General features: G+C 39.7%; 1 protein-coding gene across 1 annotated transcript; it reads left to right on the top strand.

Annotated features, from left to right (window-relative positions):
- The first annotated feature begins 1,708 nt into the window (after positions 1–1,708).
- Positions 1,709–16,339, top strand: LOC103273403 (zinc finger protein 595-like). Its single transcript, XM_021718941.1, has 5 exons — positions 1,709–1,735; positions 3,793–3,919; positions 5,029–5,124; positions 14,267–16,051; positions 16,140–16,339. The coding sequence occupies exons 1-5, from the start codon at positions 1,721–1,723 to the stop codon at positions 16,337–16,339; spliced, it is 2,223 nt and encodes a 740-aa protein (XP_021574616.1). The 5' UTR covers positions 1,709–1,720.
- Positions 16,340–18,377: the final 2,038 nt, after the last annotated feature.

Here is an 18,377-nt window from a genome sequence, read left to right as displayed (position 1 = left end):
GGGGGGGTGGGGGGATGGGCCTGAATGACCCGGCTATGGCGGGACCGGTCTCCCCGTCAGCTCCATGCCTGAACCCATCCCCGCCGGCGGCTCGGTCTGGACCATTCGGTGTAGGTGGGCCTGGGCGCGACCCCGGGGTCTTGACCCCGCAGCGACGTGGCCTGCTGAGCGCCCGCCTTGCAGTTCCCCACCTCCAAGTGGGCGGCAACCGGGAGGGTCGTGGGGAGGGTCCGATCTGTGGGGGGGGTCAGTGGGGGGAGGGGAAGCAGTGGTCCTGGTCCGGTCTCGCTCTCCTCCCCAAGGTTAAACGGCGGCTCCGGCAGAGCGTTAAGGAGTCCCCTTGGGCCCAAAGCGGGTCGTGAGTCCAGAAACCCCAGCCGGGACTCGTGGTGTGGGGATCCCGGAGGGCCTGGGGGGAAAGACTTGGAGAAGGGGCGAGGGGAAGCCGGCCAGGTGCAGGTGCTGGTGGGTGACGGCCCCGCATTCGCCTTATCTGAATTATCTGGGTGGAAATCTCCAGGGTCTGTCATCAGGGTCGTTGGCTGTTTGTGTCACCAGGTCCAAACCCAGTTCTGTCCAGATAAAGATTGGGAGGAGGGGCTGTGACTTTATTTAGTCGGGACATTAAAACGGAGGAGATGAGGGATCGGCATTCTAAAGACCCCTCCAGTGTCCTGTGAGCGTTTTTAAAACTTTTATTCATGCTGGGGGACAGAGGAGGGCCAAGATCAAGAGGTGGCTTAGACTTGCAGAAATCTGGGCCATTAGAGGAGTCCTGGAAAGTAGTGAATTCTCGGTCCTTAGTTTACAGTCTCCTTGTTCCTTTTATTTAACAAAACAGAGTTAGTGCACATACTCCCACTTTCCCAGAGTTAGTCTGGACTGCTGCATACTGGTGCCAACCTTGTCAGCATTTCAAAATTATTTTAGCTACATGCAAACACACAAAGAGGCCAGACTCCCTCTCCACCCCTGTCTAAAATGGGGTTATGTCAAACTTTTGATAGTTGACTATCCCATTTGGGGTTAATTAAGTTTTATATTTTTAAATTAGTAACTTTCTTTTGTTTGTTTGTTTGTTTGTTTTTTTCCTGAGTTGGAGTCTCACTCTGTTGCCGAGACTGGAGTGCAGTGGCCGCTCCCGGCCACCGCAGCCTCGACCTGCTGGGCTCCGGTGATCCTTCCGCCTGGCTCATTTTTTTATTTATGGAAGAGATGAGGTCTTGCCAAGTTGCCCAGGCGGGTCTCAAACCTGCGGGCTCAGGCAATCCACTCACCTCAGCCTCCCAAAGGGCTGGGATAACAGACTGAGTCACCGAGCCTGGCTCAAGTAGTAACTTTCAAGAAATCTATTTTAGTTCAGCGGCTGGTTTCTGTATTTCTGTGTACTTTTAGACGCATCACTGTTCTTGAGAGGAAAAGGCAGAAATGATGTCTGTCCTCTGGATTATCTTGTGTTTGTAAAGAAAGAAAACTATCCCAAAGGAAAAGGTAAACCCACTTCAGGGAGACGGTGGAAGAGTCCACAAATCAAAGAGAACCTCAGGCAAACAGGAGGGCAAGCAAGGGGCTCCTGAGAGGGTGGTAAGGCTCTGACAAAAATAAATACATTCAATTTAATTTTGAAGTAAATAAATGCATATTTGCAACATGTAGGTGTGACTTGATTAGATAATCTCACCTGAGAAGAAATCCCAGAGAAGTAGAAGAAAAGGAAGAAATGACTGCTTCTCAGGTAAATATGTCCCAGGTCAGAAGGAATGTCGTGTGTAAAATTTGCAAACCAGCCAGGCTCAGTGGCTCAGCCTGTAATCCCATGCCTTGGGAGGCTGAGGTGAGTGGATTGCGTGAGCCTGCGGGTTTGAGACCCGCCTGGGCAACTTGGCGAGACCTCATCTCTACAATAAATCAAAAATTAGCCGGGTGTGGTAGCGCACGCCTGTAGTTCCAGCTACTTAGAAGGCGGAGGCGGAAGGATCGCCGGAGCCCAGCAGGTCGAGGTTGCAGTGGCTGGGAGCGGCCACTGCACTCCAGTCTGGGTGACAGAGTGAGAGTCCAACTAAAAAAAAAAAAAAAAATTGCAGACCATCCTGCTGTCCTTGTGATAGTCCTGCCTAACGAGTTGGCTTCAACTATTTTTGTTCTTCTTGTGATATTCAGTGGGTCTGCCAGACACTACTCCCTACATAGACTCTTCTGTTCTCTTCAATCACACTGTTTAGTGACCATGAAAAATTCTCACCATGAATGTATGACCTACAGTGTTAAAAGTGTTCCCTTGTGGCTGGGAATCATTGGAAGGCAAGTTATCCAAGAATCCCATTGGAGATTGGTTAGATACTCAGATCCTAGGGAAGGATGGAAATATGTATTTTTTTTTTTTTTTTTTAGTTGGAGTCTCCCTCTCACTCAGGATCAAGTGCAGTGGCACACTCATGGCTACCACAGCCCAGTAAATTTTTTGATTTATTGTAGAGACGAGGTCTTGCCAAGTTGCACAGGCTGGTCTCACACCCATGGGTTCAAGAAATCCTCTCACCTCGGCCTCCCAAAGTGATATGATTATAGACATAAGCCTCTGTGCCTAGCCAGAACATGTACTGTTAAGGTTCTGTCTAGATGCTCCATCCACACCATGCAGAAAATAGTTAATAAAATGTACACTTAAACAGGATGGCAGGTACCACACAGAATAACACAGGAAAGTCTAATAAAGAATAATTAGAAGAGATTTGCTCTCTAGGTTGCTAAAAGCAAATAATATAAATACACTGTTAGAGATTACATGCCATGGGAGATACATGTAAGCTGATTTCTGCCTAACACATGTTTCTTTGTTACTAAATTGAGATTATAAATTACTACATTGGGTGGTGTGCTGGTTCAACCTGTAATCCCAGTACTTTGGGAGGCTGAGGCGACAGACTTGCCTGAGCCTGGGTTTTGAGAACAGCTTGGGCAACTTGGTGAGACCTTGTCTCTATAGTAAATTACAAAAACTAGCCAGGCATGGTTTCATGTGCCTTTAGTTCTAGCTACTTGGAAACCTGAGGTGGAAGGATTGCCTAAGCCCAGCAGATCAAGACTGCAGTGGCTATGAGGTCCAACTGCCCTCCAGCCTGGGTGACAAGAGTCAGATACCGACTCAAAAAATAATAATAAATTACTATAACTTTTGGGCAGAATATCTCACCATGGATGTTGTGTTGCATCCATGCACCTTGGCATCTGATACCAATTTGTCCCAGATACTTGGGATGTTCTGGAGGATGCATTCTTTCAGCCCAGGAGATTGAGGCTGCAATAAGCTGTGATTATGCCACCACACCCTAGCATGGGTAAGAATGAGACCCACCAACTAAAAAAAAAGTGCAGAACCTCAGGCTAAATCCATGTCTTCTGAATCAGAATTTGAGTTTTAACAAAGTATTCAATTCATTGCTGTACACATTAAAACTTGACAAGGACTTTCCAACTCACTAGGAGCTTTCCATCTGAGCAGCATATGCAATGTATTCTGTGTGATGTAAACATAGCAATGAAAAATGAACATGCCTGTGATGCTGTCCCTCTTTATGCTGTATCGTTCAAAAAAATAGAATGTCAACACTGACTGTGGGTATTTTATTTCATCCTTTTTCTCACACTTAATGCATTAGAGGTTATTTCTGTGTTACAAATTATCTTATTGCATAATTCCAGTTGTCATATCATCTGGACCCTGTTCTCTTCACTCTTGCTTTACCTAGAGGTCATGGTGACTTGGTAAATATGTATTGTTGTTGTTTTCAGGGGCTGTTGACATTCAAGGATGTGGCTATAGAATTTTCTCCAGAAGAGTGGGAATATCTGGATCCCCCACAGCGAATGTTGTACAGAACTGTGATGTTAGAGAACCACAGAAACCTGGTTTTTCTAGGTGAGGAAACTCTTAACACACAATCTATATTTCATACTAAGGATTTTTTTTTTTTGAGTTGGAGTCTCACTCTGTCATGCAGATTGAGTGCAGTGGCCGCTCCTGGTCACTGCAGCCTCGACCTGCTGGGCTCTGGCAATACTTCCGCCTCAGCCTTCCGAGTAGCTGGAACTACAGGAGCATGCTACCACACCCAGCTAAATTTTTTTGATTTATTGTAGAGATGAGGTCTCGCCAAGTTGCCCAGGTGGGTCTCGAACCCGCAGGCTCAAGCAATCCACTCACCTCAGCCTCCCAAAGGTGTGGGATTACAGGCTGAGCCACCGAGCCCGGCTCATACTAAGGATTTAATGTCCTTCCTTTATAGAATGTTTTCTGGGAATTTCTGCTTTGTGTGAATGAGTTTCAGATTCCTGCTATCAAAGAAAAGTTGGTGATTTGTTGACATAGAAAAGAAAAAATTAAAGATGTTTTATTTTGACATGAAGCATTCTCTATTTTGAATTGACCAGTATCCTTCTAGCTAATTATTGGTAAGTTCAGAAATTTAGTGGCATAGATATCATTGCCCACATCTCATTCCAATTGCTGTGAAAGTTATTGACTCAATATTACTGAACTAAGAACTCACAAATTTAAGACCAGGGATGGTGGCTCAACCCTGTAATGCCTGAACTTTGGGAGGCTGAGGTGAGAGGATTGCCTGAGCCTATGGGTTCAAGAACAGCCTGGGCAACTTGGCAAGACGCCATCTGTACAATAAATTAAAAAACTAGCTGAGTGTGGTAGCACACACCTGTAGTTCCGGCTACTTGGAAGGCTGAGGGAGAAGAATTGCCTGAGCCCAACAGGTGAATGCTGGGGTGGCCGTGAGCTTGCCACTGCACTCCAGTCTGGGAAATGGAATAAGACACAAACTCAACAACAACAACAAAATAAACCCACAAATTTAAAATTCTATCTAAACATTCTAAAGATTTTATAGGGAAACAGTATTTGGGGATTAATTTTCTAGAATCTTGTATAATGTGTTCTCTACTGATCACAATACCAGGTTTGTAATTGAAGAACCCCAGCAAGAGTCATGTTACTTTTTTCTAATTAAACAGGACTTGCTGTCTCTAAGCCAGATCTGATCATGTGTCTGGAGCAAAGGAGAGAGCCCTGGAATGTGAAGAGTCACAGTAAATTAGCCAAATCTCCAGGTAGGTGGGACTAAAGCAGATGACAAAACTCGAGGAATCAAAGCTTGAAATGTGGTTTGGGAAGGTGGTCTGCTCCAATGGAAATGGTTTCACAGAAGCCTGGGATTCTTTCTCTTGCTGTCACAAAGGAACATCTATTTTTTCATGTTCTGAAATTCTCCAAAACTCTGCTTCTTCAATGATCTTTCAAGTTTGCAGAGGAAATCAAAGTCCACTTTTTTTTTTTTTGAATTGGAGTCTCACTCTGTCGCCCAGACTGGAGTGCAGTGGCCATTCCCGGCCACCACAGCCTCGACCTGCTGGGCTCTGGTGATCCTTCTGCCTCAGCCTTCCTAGTAACTGGAACTACAGGCATGTGCTACCACACCTGGCTAATTTTTTGATTTATTGTAGAGATGAGGTCTCGCCAATTTGCCCAGGTGAATCTCAAACCCGTGGACTCAGGCAATGCACTCACCTCAGCCTCCCAAACCATGGGATTACAGGCTGAGCCACTGAGCCCAGCTTCAAAGTTCACTTAGTGGTTTGTTAGGGACTGCAAGATCTGGCTATATTTCTGATGGTTTTAGAAATAAATAAGCAAATATCTGCGTATTTATTTGGAAATCTGTGTCAACTATTTTTTTTTTATGTTTTCTTTTTGTGTCATGGTGGGAAGTATGTGAGAGGAATTTTAAGAACTCTCCAGACACATGTAATTTGTATTCTACTTTATGATTTTCTATCTGAGGGAGATTTCCAATGATTTTGTTTAAATTCATACTCCATAGTTCTACCAAAACACAAACTATCTCTCTTAAAAAAAGAAATTCTGTTATTTTACTTTAACTTTACTTTTATAGTATGATCTGAGACTGGTAATTTTTCTGTATATCCAGATGTTTAAGGATAGTATATCACGTAGAGGATTGGTAAACATATATTAAACTCCCACATGTTACCTTTTGTCTTAATAACTCTTTTTTTTACAATTTTGCTTTCTGTAGTATGAAGCTTAGGACTAGCTTATATATATGCATATATACGAATACACATGTATGCATGTTTGTGTATGTGTGATAAACATCTGATTTTTTAGACATAAATAAAAAATGTAGCCGGGCTCAGTGGCTCAGCCTGTAATCCCGTGCCTTTGGGAGGCTGAGGTGAGTGAATTGCCTGAGCCCGTGGGTTCGAGACCCACCTGGGCAACTTGGCAAGACCTAATCTCTACAATGAATCAAAAAATTAGCTGGGCATGGTAGCGTGCACCTGTATTTCCAGCTACTTGGAAGGCTGAGGTGGAAGGATCTCTGGAGTCCAGCAGGTCGAGGCTGCAGTGGCCGGGAGCGGCCACTGCACTCCAGTCTGGGTGACAGAGTGAGACTCCAACCCCCCCCAAAAAAATATAACCATATGTTGTGAATAATATAATAATTTGATATGTGTATACACTGTGAAATGATTACCATTATGTTAATGAACATATCAATCATCTTATGTAGTTGTCATTTTTATGTTTTGTAAGGCGAATACATAATGTCTTCTGTTTTAGCAAATTTTCTAAGCATACGAGACATCATTATTAACTATAAGTCACTATGTTATACATTAGATTCCTAAAATTCAGTTATAATTAAAATTTTGTAACCATTGAAAAAATCTCCATTTTTCCCACCTGCAAGCTCTGGTGATCACATTGCACTTTCTTCCTCTATGAGTGCAATGTATTTTGGTTCTACATGAGTGAGATCATGCAGGATTTATTTTTCCCCGATTTGGAGTCTCACTCTGTCACCTGGGCTGGAGTGCAGTGGCGTGGTAATGACCACCACGGCCTCATTGCTGGACTTAGGCGATCCTTCCATATTAGCCTTCAAAGTAGCTGGAACTACAGGTGTGTACTGTCATGCCGAGCTTATTTTTTTCATTTATCATAGATATGAGGTCTCACCCAGGCACTCAGACTGGTCTCGAACCCCTGAGCTCAGGCAATCCTCTCACCTCAGCCTCCCAATATGTTGGGATTACAGACTTGAGCCATTGTACCAATCCTCACGCAGTATTTGTATGTGTGTATCTGGCTTGCTTCAGTTATCATATGTCTTACAATTTTATCCTTAAGGTTGAAATTGCCGGATTCTTTAAAATTTTTTGGCTGAATCATATGCTGTGTATATGCAGGTTCTTTTCTTTCTTTTTTTTTTTTTTGAGTTGGAGTCTCACTCTGTAGCCCAGACTGCAGTGTAGTGCCATGCTCTTGGCTACTGCAGCCTTGATCTACTGGGCTCCATCAATTCTTCTGCCTCAGCCTTCCAAGTAGCCAGAACTACAGGTGTATGCTACCACGCCCAGCTAATTTTTGATTTATTGCAGAGACGAGGTCTTGCTAAGTTGCCTGGGCAAGTCTCAAACCCACAGACTCAGCCTCCACTCACCTCAGCCTCCCAAAGTGCTGGGATTACAGGCTGACCCACTGATCCTGGCCAGGTTATTTTCTTAATCAACTCAGAAATCACAAATATTTAGGTTGTTTTCATTCTTGGTCATTTTGACAAATGCTGCAATGTACATAGGGTTTGGATACTTCTTTTTGATACTGTTTTTATTTCCTTTGGTTATATACCCAAAAAAGGGATTTCTGTGTTCCATGGTAGTTTACTTTTATGTTTAAGAGAATGCTGATAATGATTTTTATATGATTCTACCAATTTTAAACTCACCAAAAGTATACAGGATTTTATTTTCTTCACATCCTTTACAAAAGTTCTCTCTCTTCTAGTTGATATTAGTCATCCTAACAAGTGTGAGATAATATATCATCATTGTGTTTATTTGAAATTGCCTCTGTTGGTGATGTTCAGTGCTGTTTCTTATACCTGTTGGCAATTTGTATATTCTCATTGAATAAATAACTATTCATTTTGGCACAATTTTTTAGTCAGGTGATAATCATTTTCTTATTTTTTTCTTTGATTTGTGTAATTTTTTTTGAGTTGGTGTCTCACTCTGTCACCCAGATTAGAGTTTAGTGGCACGCTCCCGGGCACCACAATCTCTACCTGCTGGGCTCTGGCAATCCTTCCACCTCAGCCTTCCAAGTAGCTGGAACTACAGGCATGTGCTACCATGCCCAGCTAATTTTTGATTTATTGTAGAGATGAGGTCTTCTCAAGTTGCTCAGATGGGTCTCAGACCTGCGGGCTCAGGCAATCCACTCACCTTGGCCTCCCAAAGTGCTGGGATTACAGGCTGAGTCACCGAGCCTGGCCTGTATTTTGTATTTTAACATCTCATCAGGTATATGGTTGCAGATATTTTCTCTTGTCCTGTAAGCCTTCTTTCTGTTCCCTTTGCCATGCAGAAGCTTTTTATTTTGATGTTTCTAACTTGTTCATATTGCTTTTGTTCCTCTAGTCATAAAAAAAAATGATTACCAAGACCAATATTATTATCAGGTATGTTTTCAAAATCCTTGTTAAGGTTTTATTTATTTTGTGAGTCATGGTCTCTGTTACCCAGATAGGAGTGTGGTGGCTTAAGTAAGGCTCACTACAGCCTTGAGCTCCTTGGCTCAGGTGATCACTCCACCTCAACCTCCTGAGTACTGAGATTACACATTGGTGCCTCCATGCCTGGCTATTTTTTGTTTTTATTTTTCAGGCACAAAGTCTTGGCACACTGTATATCCTAGGCAGGTCTTGAACTGCTGGGCTCAGGTGCTGGGATTACAGACATGAGCAACTGCATCCAGCTGATACTGTCTTATTTACATTAACATAAATCCACAAGATTTGTCCTTACCATAACACATGACAAGATTTCTTTCTTTAAAGGTGCCACATTTGCTTGGTCCATTCATTTTCTTAGAGGACATTTAGGTTGCTTTCACCTTTTGTCTTTCATCAGTAATACTGCCATAAACATGGATGTACACATTTTTTCATGTTCCATTTTGTATTTTTGGATAGATACCCACACGAGGATTTCTGGTCACAGGATAATAATATATTTGGTCACTTTTTAGGAGAAGTTTTTACTTCACTGATTGTTTCCTATCATGAAGATTTTTTAAAACTTTGAGTCATTATTTTTGTGCTTTTCATTGTTGCTTATTATTTTAGTGTCTTCTAATGAAGCTTTGCCATGACCAATGTCTTAACATCCATCTTATATGTGGTTCTAATAAATTTATAGTTTTTGCTTTCAAACATTTAATTATTTTGGATAGCTTTTTGTACATGATTCAAGAACCCATCTTTATTTATTTATTTTAAGTTGGAGTCTCACTGTTGCCCAGACTGGAGTGCAGTGGCATGCTCCCAACCACTGCAGCCTTGACCTGCTGAGCTCCAGCAATCTTTCCACCTAGTCTTCCAAGTAGCTGGTACTACAGGCGTGCGCTACCACGCCTGGCTAATTTTTAATTTATTGTGGAGATGAGGTCTCGACAAGTTGCCCAGGTAGGTCTCCAACCTACAGGCTCAGGCAATCCACTCACCTCAGTCTCCCGAAGTTTTGGGATTACAGGCTGAGCCACTGAACCTGGCCTTTTTCTTTATTGGATAGTCAGTTTTTCAACACCGTTTTTTGAAGAAGCTTTGCTTCCCCATTGTGTGGCCATGCCAACTTTTTAAAAATTATTTGATTGTATTCATAAGGATTCCTATTGAGGTTTTCCATTTTGTTCCATTATCTATCTTTCTGCATGCCAGTATCACATGTTTTTATTCTTGGAACTTAGGCACATGTTTTAAAATCAGAAAATGTGATACCTGTACCTTCTCCTTTATTGCTAATGTTTTCTTAGGTATTTATAGTTCCTTGAGATTCTATGTAAATTTAAGATTAAAAAATATTTTTTCTTTTCTTTTTTTTTTTTTTTTTTGAGTTAGCGTCTCACTCCATCACCCACCACGGCGTTGACCTGCTGGGCTCTTGTGATCCTTCCACCTCAGCCTTCCAAGTAGCCAGAACAACCGGCATGGGCTACCACACCCAGCTAATTTTGATATATTGTAGAAATGAGGTTTTGCCAAGTTGCCTGGACTGATTTCGAATCTACAGGCTCAGGCAATCCATGTGGCTTGGCCTCCCAAAGTGCTGGGATTACACCAAGCCCTGTAAAGAAATATTTTTTTCAAAGAAAAGTATCACTAAATTATTCATGGAAACTACATTAAATTTGTATTTCAATGTGGGTAAAGTTGACATATTAATGATAATAAATAAAAATAATCTTCTGACTTCTGTTGAGTTGGGGTCTCACCATGTCTTTCATGTTAGAGTACAGTGAAGTGGTCCTGACTCAAAACACCCTCAACCTCCTGGGCTCAGACAACCCTTCCTCTTCAGTCTACTCAGTGGCTCGGATGACAGTCATGTGCCACCAAGTCTGGCTACTTTACTTTTTATACTTTATGGATCGAAGTCTTGCTTTGTTGCCTAAGTTAATCTCAAATTCCAGGGCTCAAGCAACCTGCCTATCTCAGCCTCCCAAGGTACTGAGGTTACATGCATGAGCTACCACACCCAACCTAAATCTTCTGCCTCTTGAGAGTGTGTGCTTACCGTGCGCATATTTTTTGATTTTGTTATTTTTCTTAAAATTTCAATTTTGTTTTATTTTCTTATGGTGATAAATAAATATATTGTGTAATTTCAGTCTTTTTCTTTTTTTAGTTTTAGTCTCACTCCATCACCTAGGCTGGGATACAGTGGCACACTAATGGCCAGCAAACTGTCAACTTGCTAGGCACTGGTGATCTTTCAGCCTCAGCCTTCCAAGTAGCCAGAACTCCAAGCATGTGCTACCACACCTGGCTAATTATTAATTTTAGAGACAAGTCCCGGAATATAAAGGGAGAGAAGAGCATAATCACATATAAATGGGTACTTCTGCCAGTACACAGATGAGAGGTCCAAATGCCCATGAAGAGCTCAGTAACTCAGCCTGTAATCCCAGCACTTTGGGAGGCCAAGGTGAGTGGATAGTCTAGGCCCACGGGTTCAAGACCAGCCCAAGCAGCTTGGCGAGACCTCATCTCTACAATAAAATAAAAAGTAGCCAGGTGTGGCCATGCGCGCCTGTAGTTCTGGCTACTCAGAAGGCTAAAGCAGAAGGATCACTGGAGCCCGGAAGGTTAACGCTGGGATGGCCATGAGCATGCATGCTACTGCATTCCAGCCTGGGCAAAGAAGTGAGACTCCAACTCAAAAAAGAAAAGAGAGAAAAGAAATTTTTGCTGTAGGTAAAACTAAAACATTGCCAAGCATGTAATAAAAATTGTGTTGAAGGCCGGGCTTGGTGGCTCAGCCTGTAATCCCAGCACTTTGGGAGGCTGAGGTGAGTGGATTGCCTGAGCCCACAGGTTCCAGACACACCTGCACAACTTGGCGAGACTTCACCTCTACAATAAATTAAAAACTAGCTGGGCATGGTAGAGCACACCTGTAGTTTCAGCTACTTGGAAGGCTGAGACAGAAGGATTGCTGGAGCCTAGCAGGTCAAGGCTGCAGTGGCTGAAAGCGTGCCACTGCACTCCAGTCTGGGCAACAGTGAGACTCCAACTCAAAAAAAAAATTTCTTGTTACCTTTTGTCCTTTAAACTATCATTTTATAATTATTTTTGCTCTTTTATTATATGACTACTAGATCTAAGTTATCTATTTTTTAGTTTTTAATTTGCAGTAGATTAATTTACATATAATATTAGGTTTAAAAAGGTCTAAAATATATACTTGAATTTATGTATCGTGGAAGAGGTGAGTTAGATAATGAGTAAGCCTTCCATTTTGTTAAATATTTATTTATTTTTGTTTATTGCTTATGTTTTAGTGGTATGTGCCGCTTGCTACTTGCTTATTTCAATTAGAATAATCCCCTCCAGATTTATCCTACATGTAGATACTGTAAGATATCCTGCTGTTTAAAGGGTGGATAATATTCCATTGTCTGTGTATTCAAAATTGTCTTCTGTGATGAAAGGTGTTTCACTTGTTTTCAGTTGTGAATAATTTTGCAGTGGATATCGGTGTGAAAATAGCTCTTCCATTTGAATCTAAATGCAAGGATTTATTTCTCTATTTTTCAGTGTAACTATCTGCCTTATGACAGCACTAAACTGTTTCAACAACTGCAGCATTTTCATGGACCTTATAGGTTTGATGTCAGTTTTAGGGTTACTTGTTTTGTATCTCTGGAAAAATTAACTTGGGGAATTTGTCAAAAATTATGTTGAATATGTTGATCACTTTGGTTAGTATGCATACCTTCCCAGTCATGTGTTTGCCACAACTCAGGATATTTCTTCTGCAGTGCAGCCTCTCACAACACCAGCTGAAACACAGATGCTGATGGGCTTTTAGAACATATACATGGTGTTCAAAGTTTGTACAAGAAGGGGCTGGCTCTCCAGAAAGATAATTATGGGATATTTTTGTGTTACCTGTATCTACTATTTGTAAAAAGTTATAATTAATTCTGTGATGCTTTCTAGAATGTTTAATTTTCAATAAGAACTTCCATTAACATTTTTTTGTGGGGGATGTCTAGTGATTAAATTTTTCAGTTTTTGCTCATTTTGAAAAGCTTTTTTTTTTTTAATTTTGAAAGACAGTTTTGCTCAACATGGTATTCTCAGTTTGTAGCTTTGCTTCTTTAGCATGTTTGCTGTGTAACCCAAATTCCTTCTGGCCTGAAACATTTCTACTGAAAAGTCCAGTGATAATGTCATTGGAGCATCATTGTATATAATGCATGAATTTTTTTCTCTTTGTTATAAGCATCTGTTTTTGTCTGTGCCTTTTAAATCTTACTATTTTTTAGTCAAGTGTCTCAATCTGTCATCCAGGCTAGAGTGCAGTGGCACACTCAGAGCTACTGTAAACTTTGCCTGCTGAGCTCATGGGATCCCTATACCTCAACTTTCCAAGTAGCTGGAAATAGAGGTGTCTGGCACCATTGCCAGCTATTTTTTTGATTTACTTTAAATGCAAGGTCTCAGCATGTTTGCCAGGATGGTCTCCAACTCCTTACTCAGGAAGTTCTTTCATCTTGGCCTTTCAAAGTGCTGGAATTACAGGTGTGAGCCACCACAGTTAGCCTAAAATATTGATAATAGTTTGTCTGACTATGTGTATATCCTACTTTGAGTTCAATAAACTTGTTAATTTTCCTATTTTTCTTCACTGCTTTTGAAAATTTCTCAGTCTTTTAAAATTTTCAACTCCACAAATTCTAATTTTTAATATTTTAAAATTTATATCGACTTTTTTCCTTTTTTGTGGTTATCTGTTTTCTTTTTAGCTTATTAAGTCTAATTAAGTTGGTTTTTTTGAATTCTTTGTCAGGACCTATGTATTTCTCCAATTCATTGGGGTTGAATTCTGGATTTTTCTTGTTATTGTACCCCTAATTGATTCCTTTATGCTGATTCTTTGTATGCTCTGGGATACTTTGTTGGAGTCTGGGTTTTGAATAAGAGATACTTGTCATAATGTTTATGAAGTTGCTTTGTCTAGATAAGTGTGGCACTGACACTAAGTTATAGATTCTGGAAGTCTCTCATACCTGTCTCAGAATGTGTCTTCTCTGGCATTATGCATGTACTCTTCCAGTTAAATAGTTTGACTAAATTTCTTCTGAAGGGCTCTTTGGTCTCTCTAGTGTTATAAGAATAATTTTCCTTTAGTCTCAACAGGTGCAACCTGTTATCCAAAGTATACCACCATCTTTTTCAGCACCGTATAAATTGAGAGAAAACCAGCCTTTGGGAAAATGCCCAAAGGGTAGAAGTGTGGACTCATGCTCAATTCTCCTGATTATTCCCTGAAGAAGAAACCAAGAGTTAGAAGTTTTCATCTGTTTGCATCATGCTGTATTGTGAAGGAATAGATATTATGCTGGCAAAATTACTAAACTTCCTCCTCCATGTAAATCTTTTTAACTTTGTGCTCACTGGGAATTCTGAAATGTCTTACCTGTTTTTTGAGTTCTCACAAAGGCATTGTGGAGAGTATTAATTCTTAAGTACATATATGTATGAAGGAGTAGAAACTTGTGACTTTATTTCTTGCCATCATGCTTATGTCCTTATCATGGTATAATATTATGTTTGATTATCTAGTATGTGAAATAAATTTTTATTTTCATGATTTTCAGCTGTGACTTCTCATTACACTGAGGGCCTTTTGCCAGAGGAGAGCATAGAAGAGTCACTTTCAAAGGTGCCAATGGGAAGATATGGAAGGTTTGACCTTAAGGATTTACACTTAAAAAAATCTTGGGAAAGCCTGCATGAGTGTGAAGGACAGAAAGGATGTTCTATTGTAGATAACCACTACAAATGTAACAAGTGCGGGAAAGTCTTTCATCAACACTCCATATTTGCTATCCACCAGAGTATCCATATTTCTGAAATGGCTTCCAAACATGAATATGGCAAAATGTTTAACCATTCCTCAAAATGTAGACAACATCCAAAAAATACTGGAGGAAATGTACATAATATATGTGGGAAAGTGTTTAGAAAAACATCTTATCTAAATAGACATGAAAGAATCCATAGGGGAGAGAGAGACTTCAAAAGTGAAGAATGTGGTAAAACCCTTAGCTATTACTCATGCCATTCCAAACATCAGAAAATTCATACTGGAGAGAATCTCTATAAATGTGAAGAATGTGATAAAGCCTTTACTTTGTATTCATATCTTATTCACCATCAGAGAATACATACTGCACATAAACCCTACAAATGTCAAATATGTGACAAATCATTTCATCAGTACTCAAATCTTATTCAACATCAAAGATACCATATTGGAGAGAAAACCTACAAATTTGAAAAATGTGGCAAAGCCTTTCACACACATTCAGACCTTGCTCAACATACTATAATCCATACTGGAAAGAAAGTCATTTACAAATGTGAAGAATGTGACAAAACCTTTCGATCTCATGCAGACCTTGCTCGGCATAAAATGATCCATACTGGACAGAAACCCTACAAATGTGAAAAATGTGGCAATGCCTTTCGTTGGTACTCATGTCTTATTCGGCATCAGAGAATCCATACTGGAGAGAAACCCTACAAATGCAAAGAATGTGGCAAAGTCTTTTGCTCTTACAAAAGATTTGTTAAACATAAGACCATCCATACTGGAGAGAAACCATACCGATGTAAAGAATGTGGCAAAGTCTTTCCTTGGCACTCAGGTCTTATTCGACATCAGAATATCCATACTGGAGAAAAACCCTACAAATGTGAAGAATGTGGCAATGCCTTTCGCTGGTACTCAAGTCTTCTTCAACATCAGAGTATCCATACTGGAGAGAAACCCTACAAATGCGAAGAATGTGGCAAAGCCTTTTATTGGTACTCAAAGTTAATTGACCATCAGAGAATCCATACTGGAGAGAAACCCTACAAATGTGAAGAATGTAGCAAAGCTTTTACTCGGTACTCAAGTCTTATTGAACATCAGAGAATTCATAGTGGAGAGAAACCATACAAATGTAAAGAATGTGGCAAAGCCTTTCGCTGGCACTCAGGTCTTATTCGACATGAAAATACCCATACTGGAGAGAAACCCTACAAATGTCAACAATGTGGCAAAGCCTTTCACTCTCACAATGGATTTGTTATGCATATGTGGATCCATACTGGAGAGAAATCCTACAAATGTGAAGAATGTGGCAAAGCCTTTTACTCTCATAAAGTATTTGCTGAACATAAGACCATCCATACTGGAGAGAAACCCTACAAATGTCAAGAATGTGGCAAAGCTTTTACTCGGTACTCAAGTCTTGTTGACCATCAGAGAATCCATAGTGGAGAGAAACCATACAAATGTAAAGAATGTGGCAAACTCTTTCGTTGGCACTCAGGTCTTATTCGACATGAGAATACCCATAATGGAAAGAAACCCTACAAACGTCAAGAACATGGCAAAGCCTTTGGATCTCATAAAGTATTTGCTGAACATAAGACCATACAAATGTAAAGAATGTGGCAAATTCTTTCATTGACACTCAGGTCTTATTCGACATGAAAATAGCCATAATGGAGAGAAACCCTACAAATGTCAAGAATGTGGCAAAGCCTTTCGCTCTTACAATGGATTTGCTGGACACATAATCATCCATACTGGAGAGAAACTCTACAAATGTGAAAAATATGATAAAGCCTGTTACTCTCATATACAATTTACTGGACATGTGAAAAATCCACATTGAGGAGAAACTATATAGATGAGAAGAATGTGATATAGCCTTTAGTTCTCATTCAATAATTGACTTATGAGTATCTATATTTATGTAAACTGTGTAGATGGGAAGGATGGGGTAAAACTTTTCACTGTTATTCCATGTTTTCTCAGATCAGATAACTTATACTCTAAATTTTCAGTATCTGTAATGACTGTAAAATCATGTATCAAGATATGAAGTATACAGATATGTTGAGAAATTTACAGATGTAAAGAATATCATATCTTTACTTAATACACTAATGTTTTGAATGCACAAATGTAAAAAATGTCTAAAGCATTTAATCAGTGAAAACTTTATTTGGCATTAGACTGAGCTTTGAAGATAATCTACAAACTAAAAGAATGTGGACTGAATTTTGTTCAACATATTTGCCATAGGAAATACTAGGGTATTCAGACTGAAAACTTTACAGATACAATTTATATGAAAACTTTAAAAATGAAAAGTCTTCTTGAAATAAACATCAGATATTGAATGCCATTAGAAGATTTTTTTTTTTTAAAGAAAGCATAAGTATATTCCTTGTATAGTTTTGTTTTTGCATTGACAGAATTGAGGATATTTGGAAAAGCAAACGGTATTGCTGTAACTCAACTCACTTGATGCTATGCCTTCATTTCTAGTGTTTATGTAAAAGCATAGTGTCAGTTGTTGCTATGTTAGAACTGACAGACCCTTATATAATAAATGACCAGCAGTCATCTCATGTTTTTCATGGAGGGTGAGGAACACTGATATGTAATCTCTATGAAAAGACCTAAGTGGAGAGGTTTTTTTGTGGCTCACTTTGAGTGTTACTGTAAGTTCTGCATGATGTGAGTCCTCAGGATAACAGATTTTGAAACTGGAATAAATGACAAAGAAACATTGAGAGTTTTAAAAATCAGTTGCTTTATTAGTTACTTGTTAAGGAGAAAATGAGGCCTGACCATCAATATCTTGAAGCATCTTTATAGTATCAATACTTACAAGCCTTAAGTGTAATTTGATATGGTATGAATAAGAGACATTTTCATAGACATCAGAGCAAAGATAATTGTTCTCTTAAAATGTATATGTTATAAATTTATGTTTAGTAAAAACGCAGATTCAGTTTTGAAAACTGATCAAAGCTGTTCACACATGGATCACACTATCAGAAGAACAGAAACACTTGAATGTTTGTAATCCCTTTTTGCTAGCCAGTATACGGTGACTTTGGAATGTTTATTAGGCCATGTAAACATAATTTCATTTAATGAACAGGATTCTTTTTTTTTTGTTTTGAGTTGGAGTCTCACTCTGTTGCCCAGACTGGAGTGCAGTGGCCACTCCCGGCCACTGCAGCCTCGACCTGCTGGCCTCCAGTGATCCTTCCGCCTCAGCCTTCCGAGTAGCCGGAATTACAGGCACACGCTACCACGCCCAGCTGATTTTTTTATTTATTGTACAGATGAGGTCTCGCTGCCCAGGTGGGTCTCGATTCTTTATAAACCATTAACAACTGTTGTCCACACAGTAAGTTTTTTATGCTGCCATTGGTTTTAATCTATTCTCTCTTACTCACGATTACAGGTAAGTGATGAGCATACACTATTGACTAACTTATGGAATGATGTCTCTCATGGTCCCTTTTTTGTAGGTTTTATATATATAATATATATATTTTTAGTTATGTATCATTTTCATTATTGTATTACAGATTATACAGAAATATAATTATATGACATATCTTTCTGAATCCTGATTATTGTAAGAACTTATATATCATTATGTACAAATTGTACATCACTGAGGTTACCATGCACAAGAAGACTTGTGTGTATTATTTACACTGAATGAAATATAAAAAAATTATCACTCTAAGGCTAGGAATACAAGTGCTAAATAAGAGGAAGTTGAGTTCTTGTGTTTGAATATATGGCTAGTTTGGAAAAGACACTGTTGGAACAAAATAAATAATTTAAGATCTGAGATAAATCAGTTTTATCTGCTTCACATTCAATTTATTCCACTAATATCT

This window comes from Carlito syrichta, unplaced genomic scaffold (genome assembly GCF_000164805.1).
Source record: "Carlito syrichta isolate Samal-C Ts95f unplaced genomic scaffold, Tarsius_syrichta-2.0.1 Scaffold314025, whole genome shotgun sequence".
Taxonomy (NCBI): Eukaryota; Metazoa; Chordata; class Mammalia; order Primates; family Tarsiidae; genus Carlito; species Carlito syrichta.
Note: the sequence above shows the minus strand (reverse complement) of the source record. Positions and strands in the feature narration are given on the sequence as shown.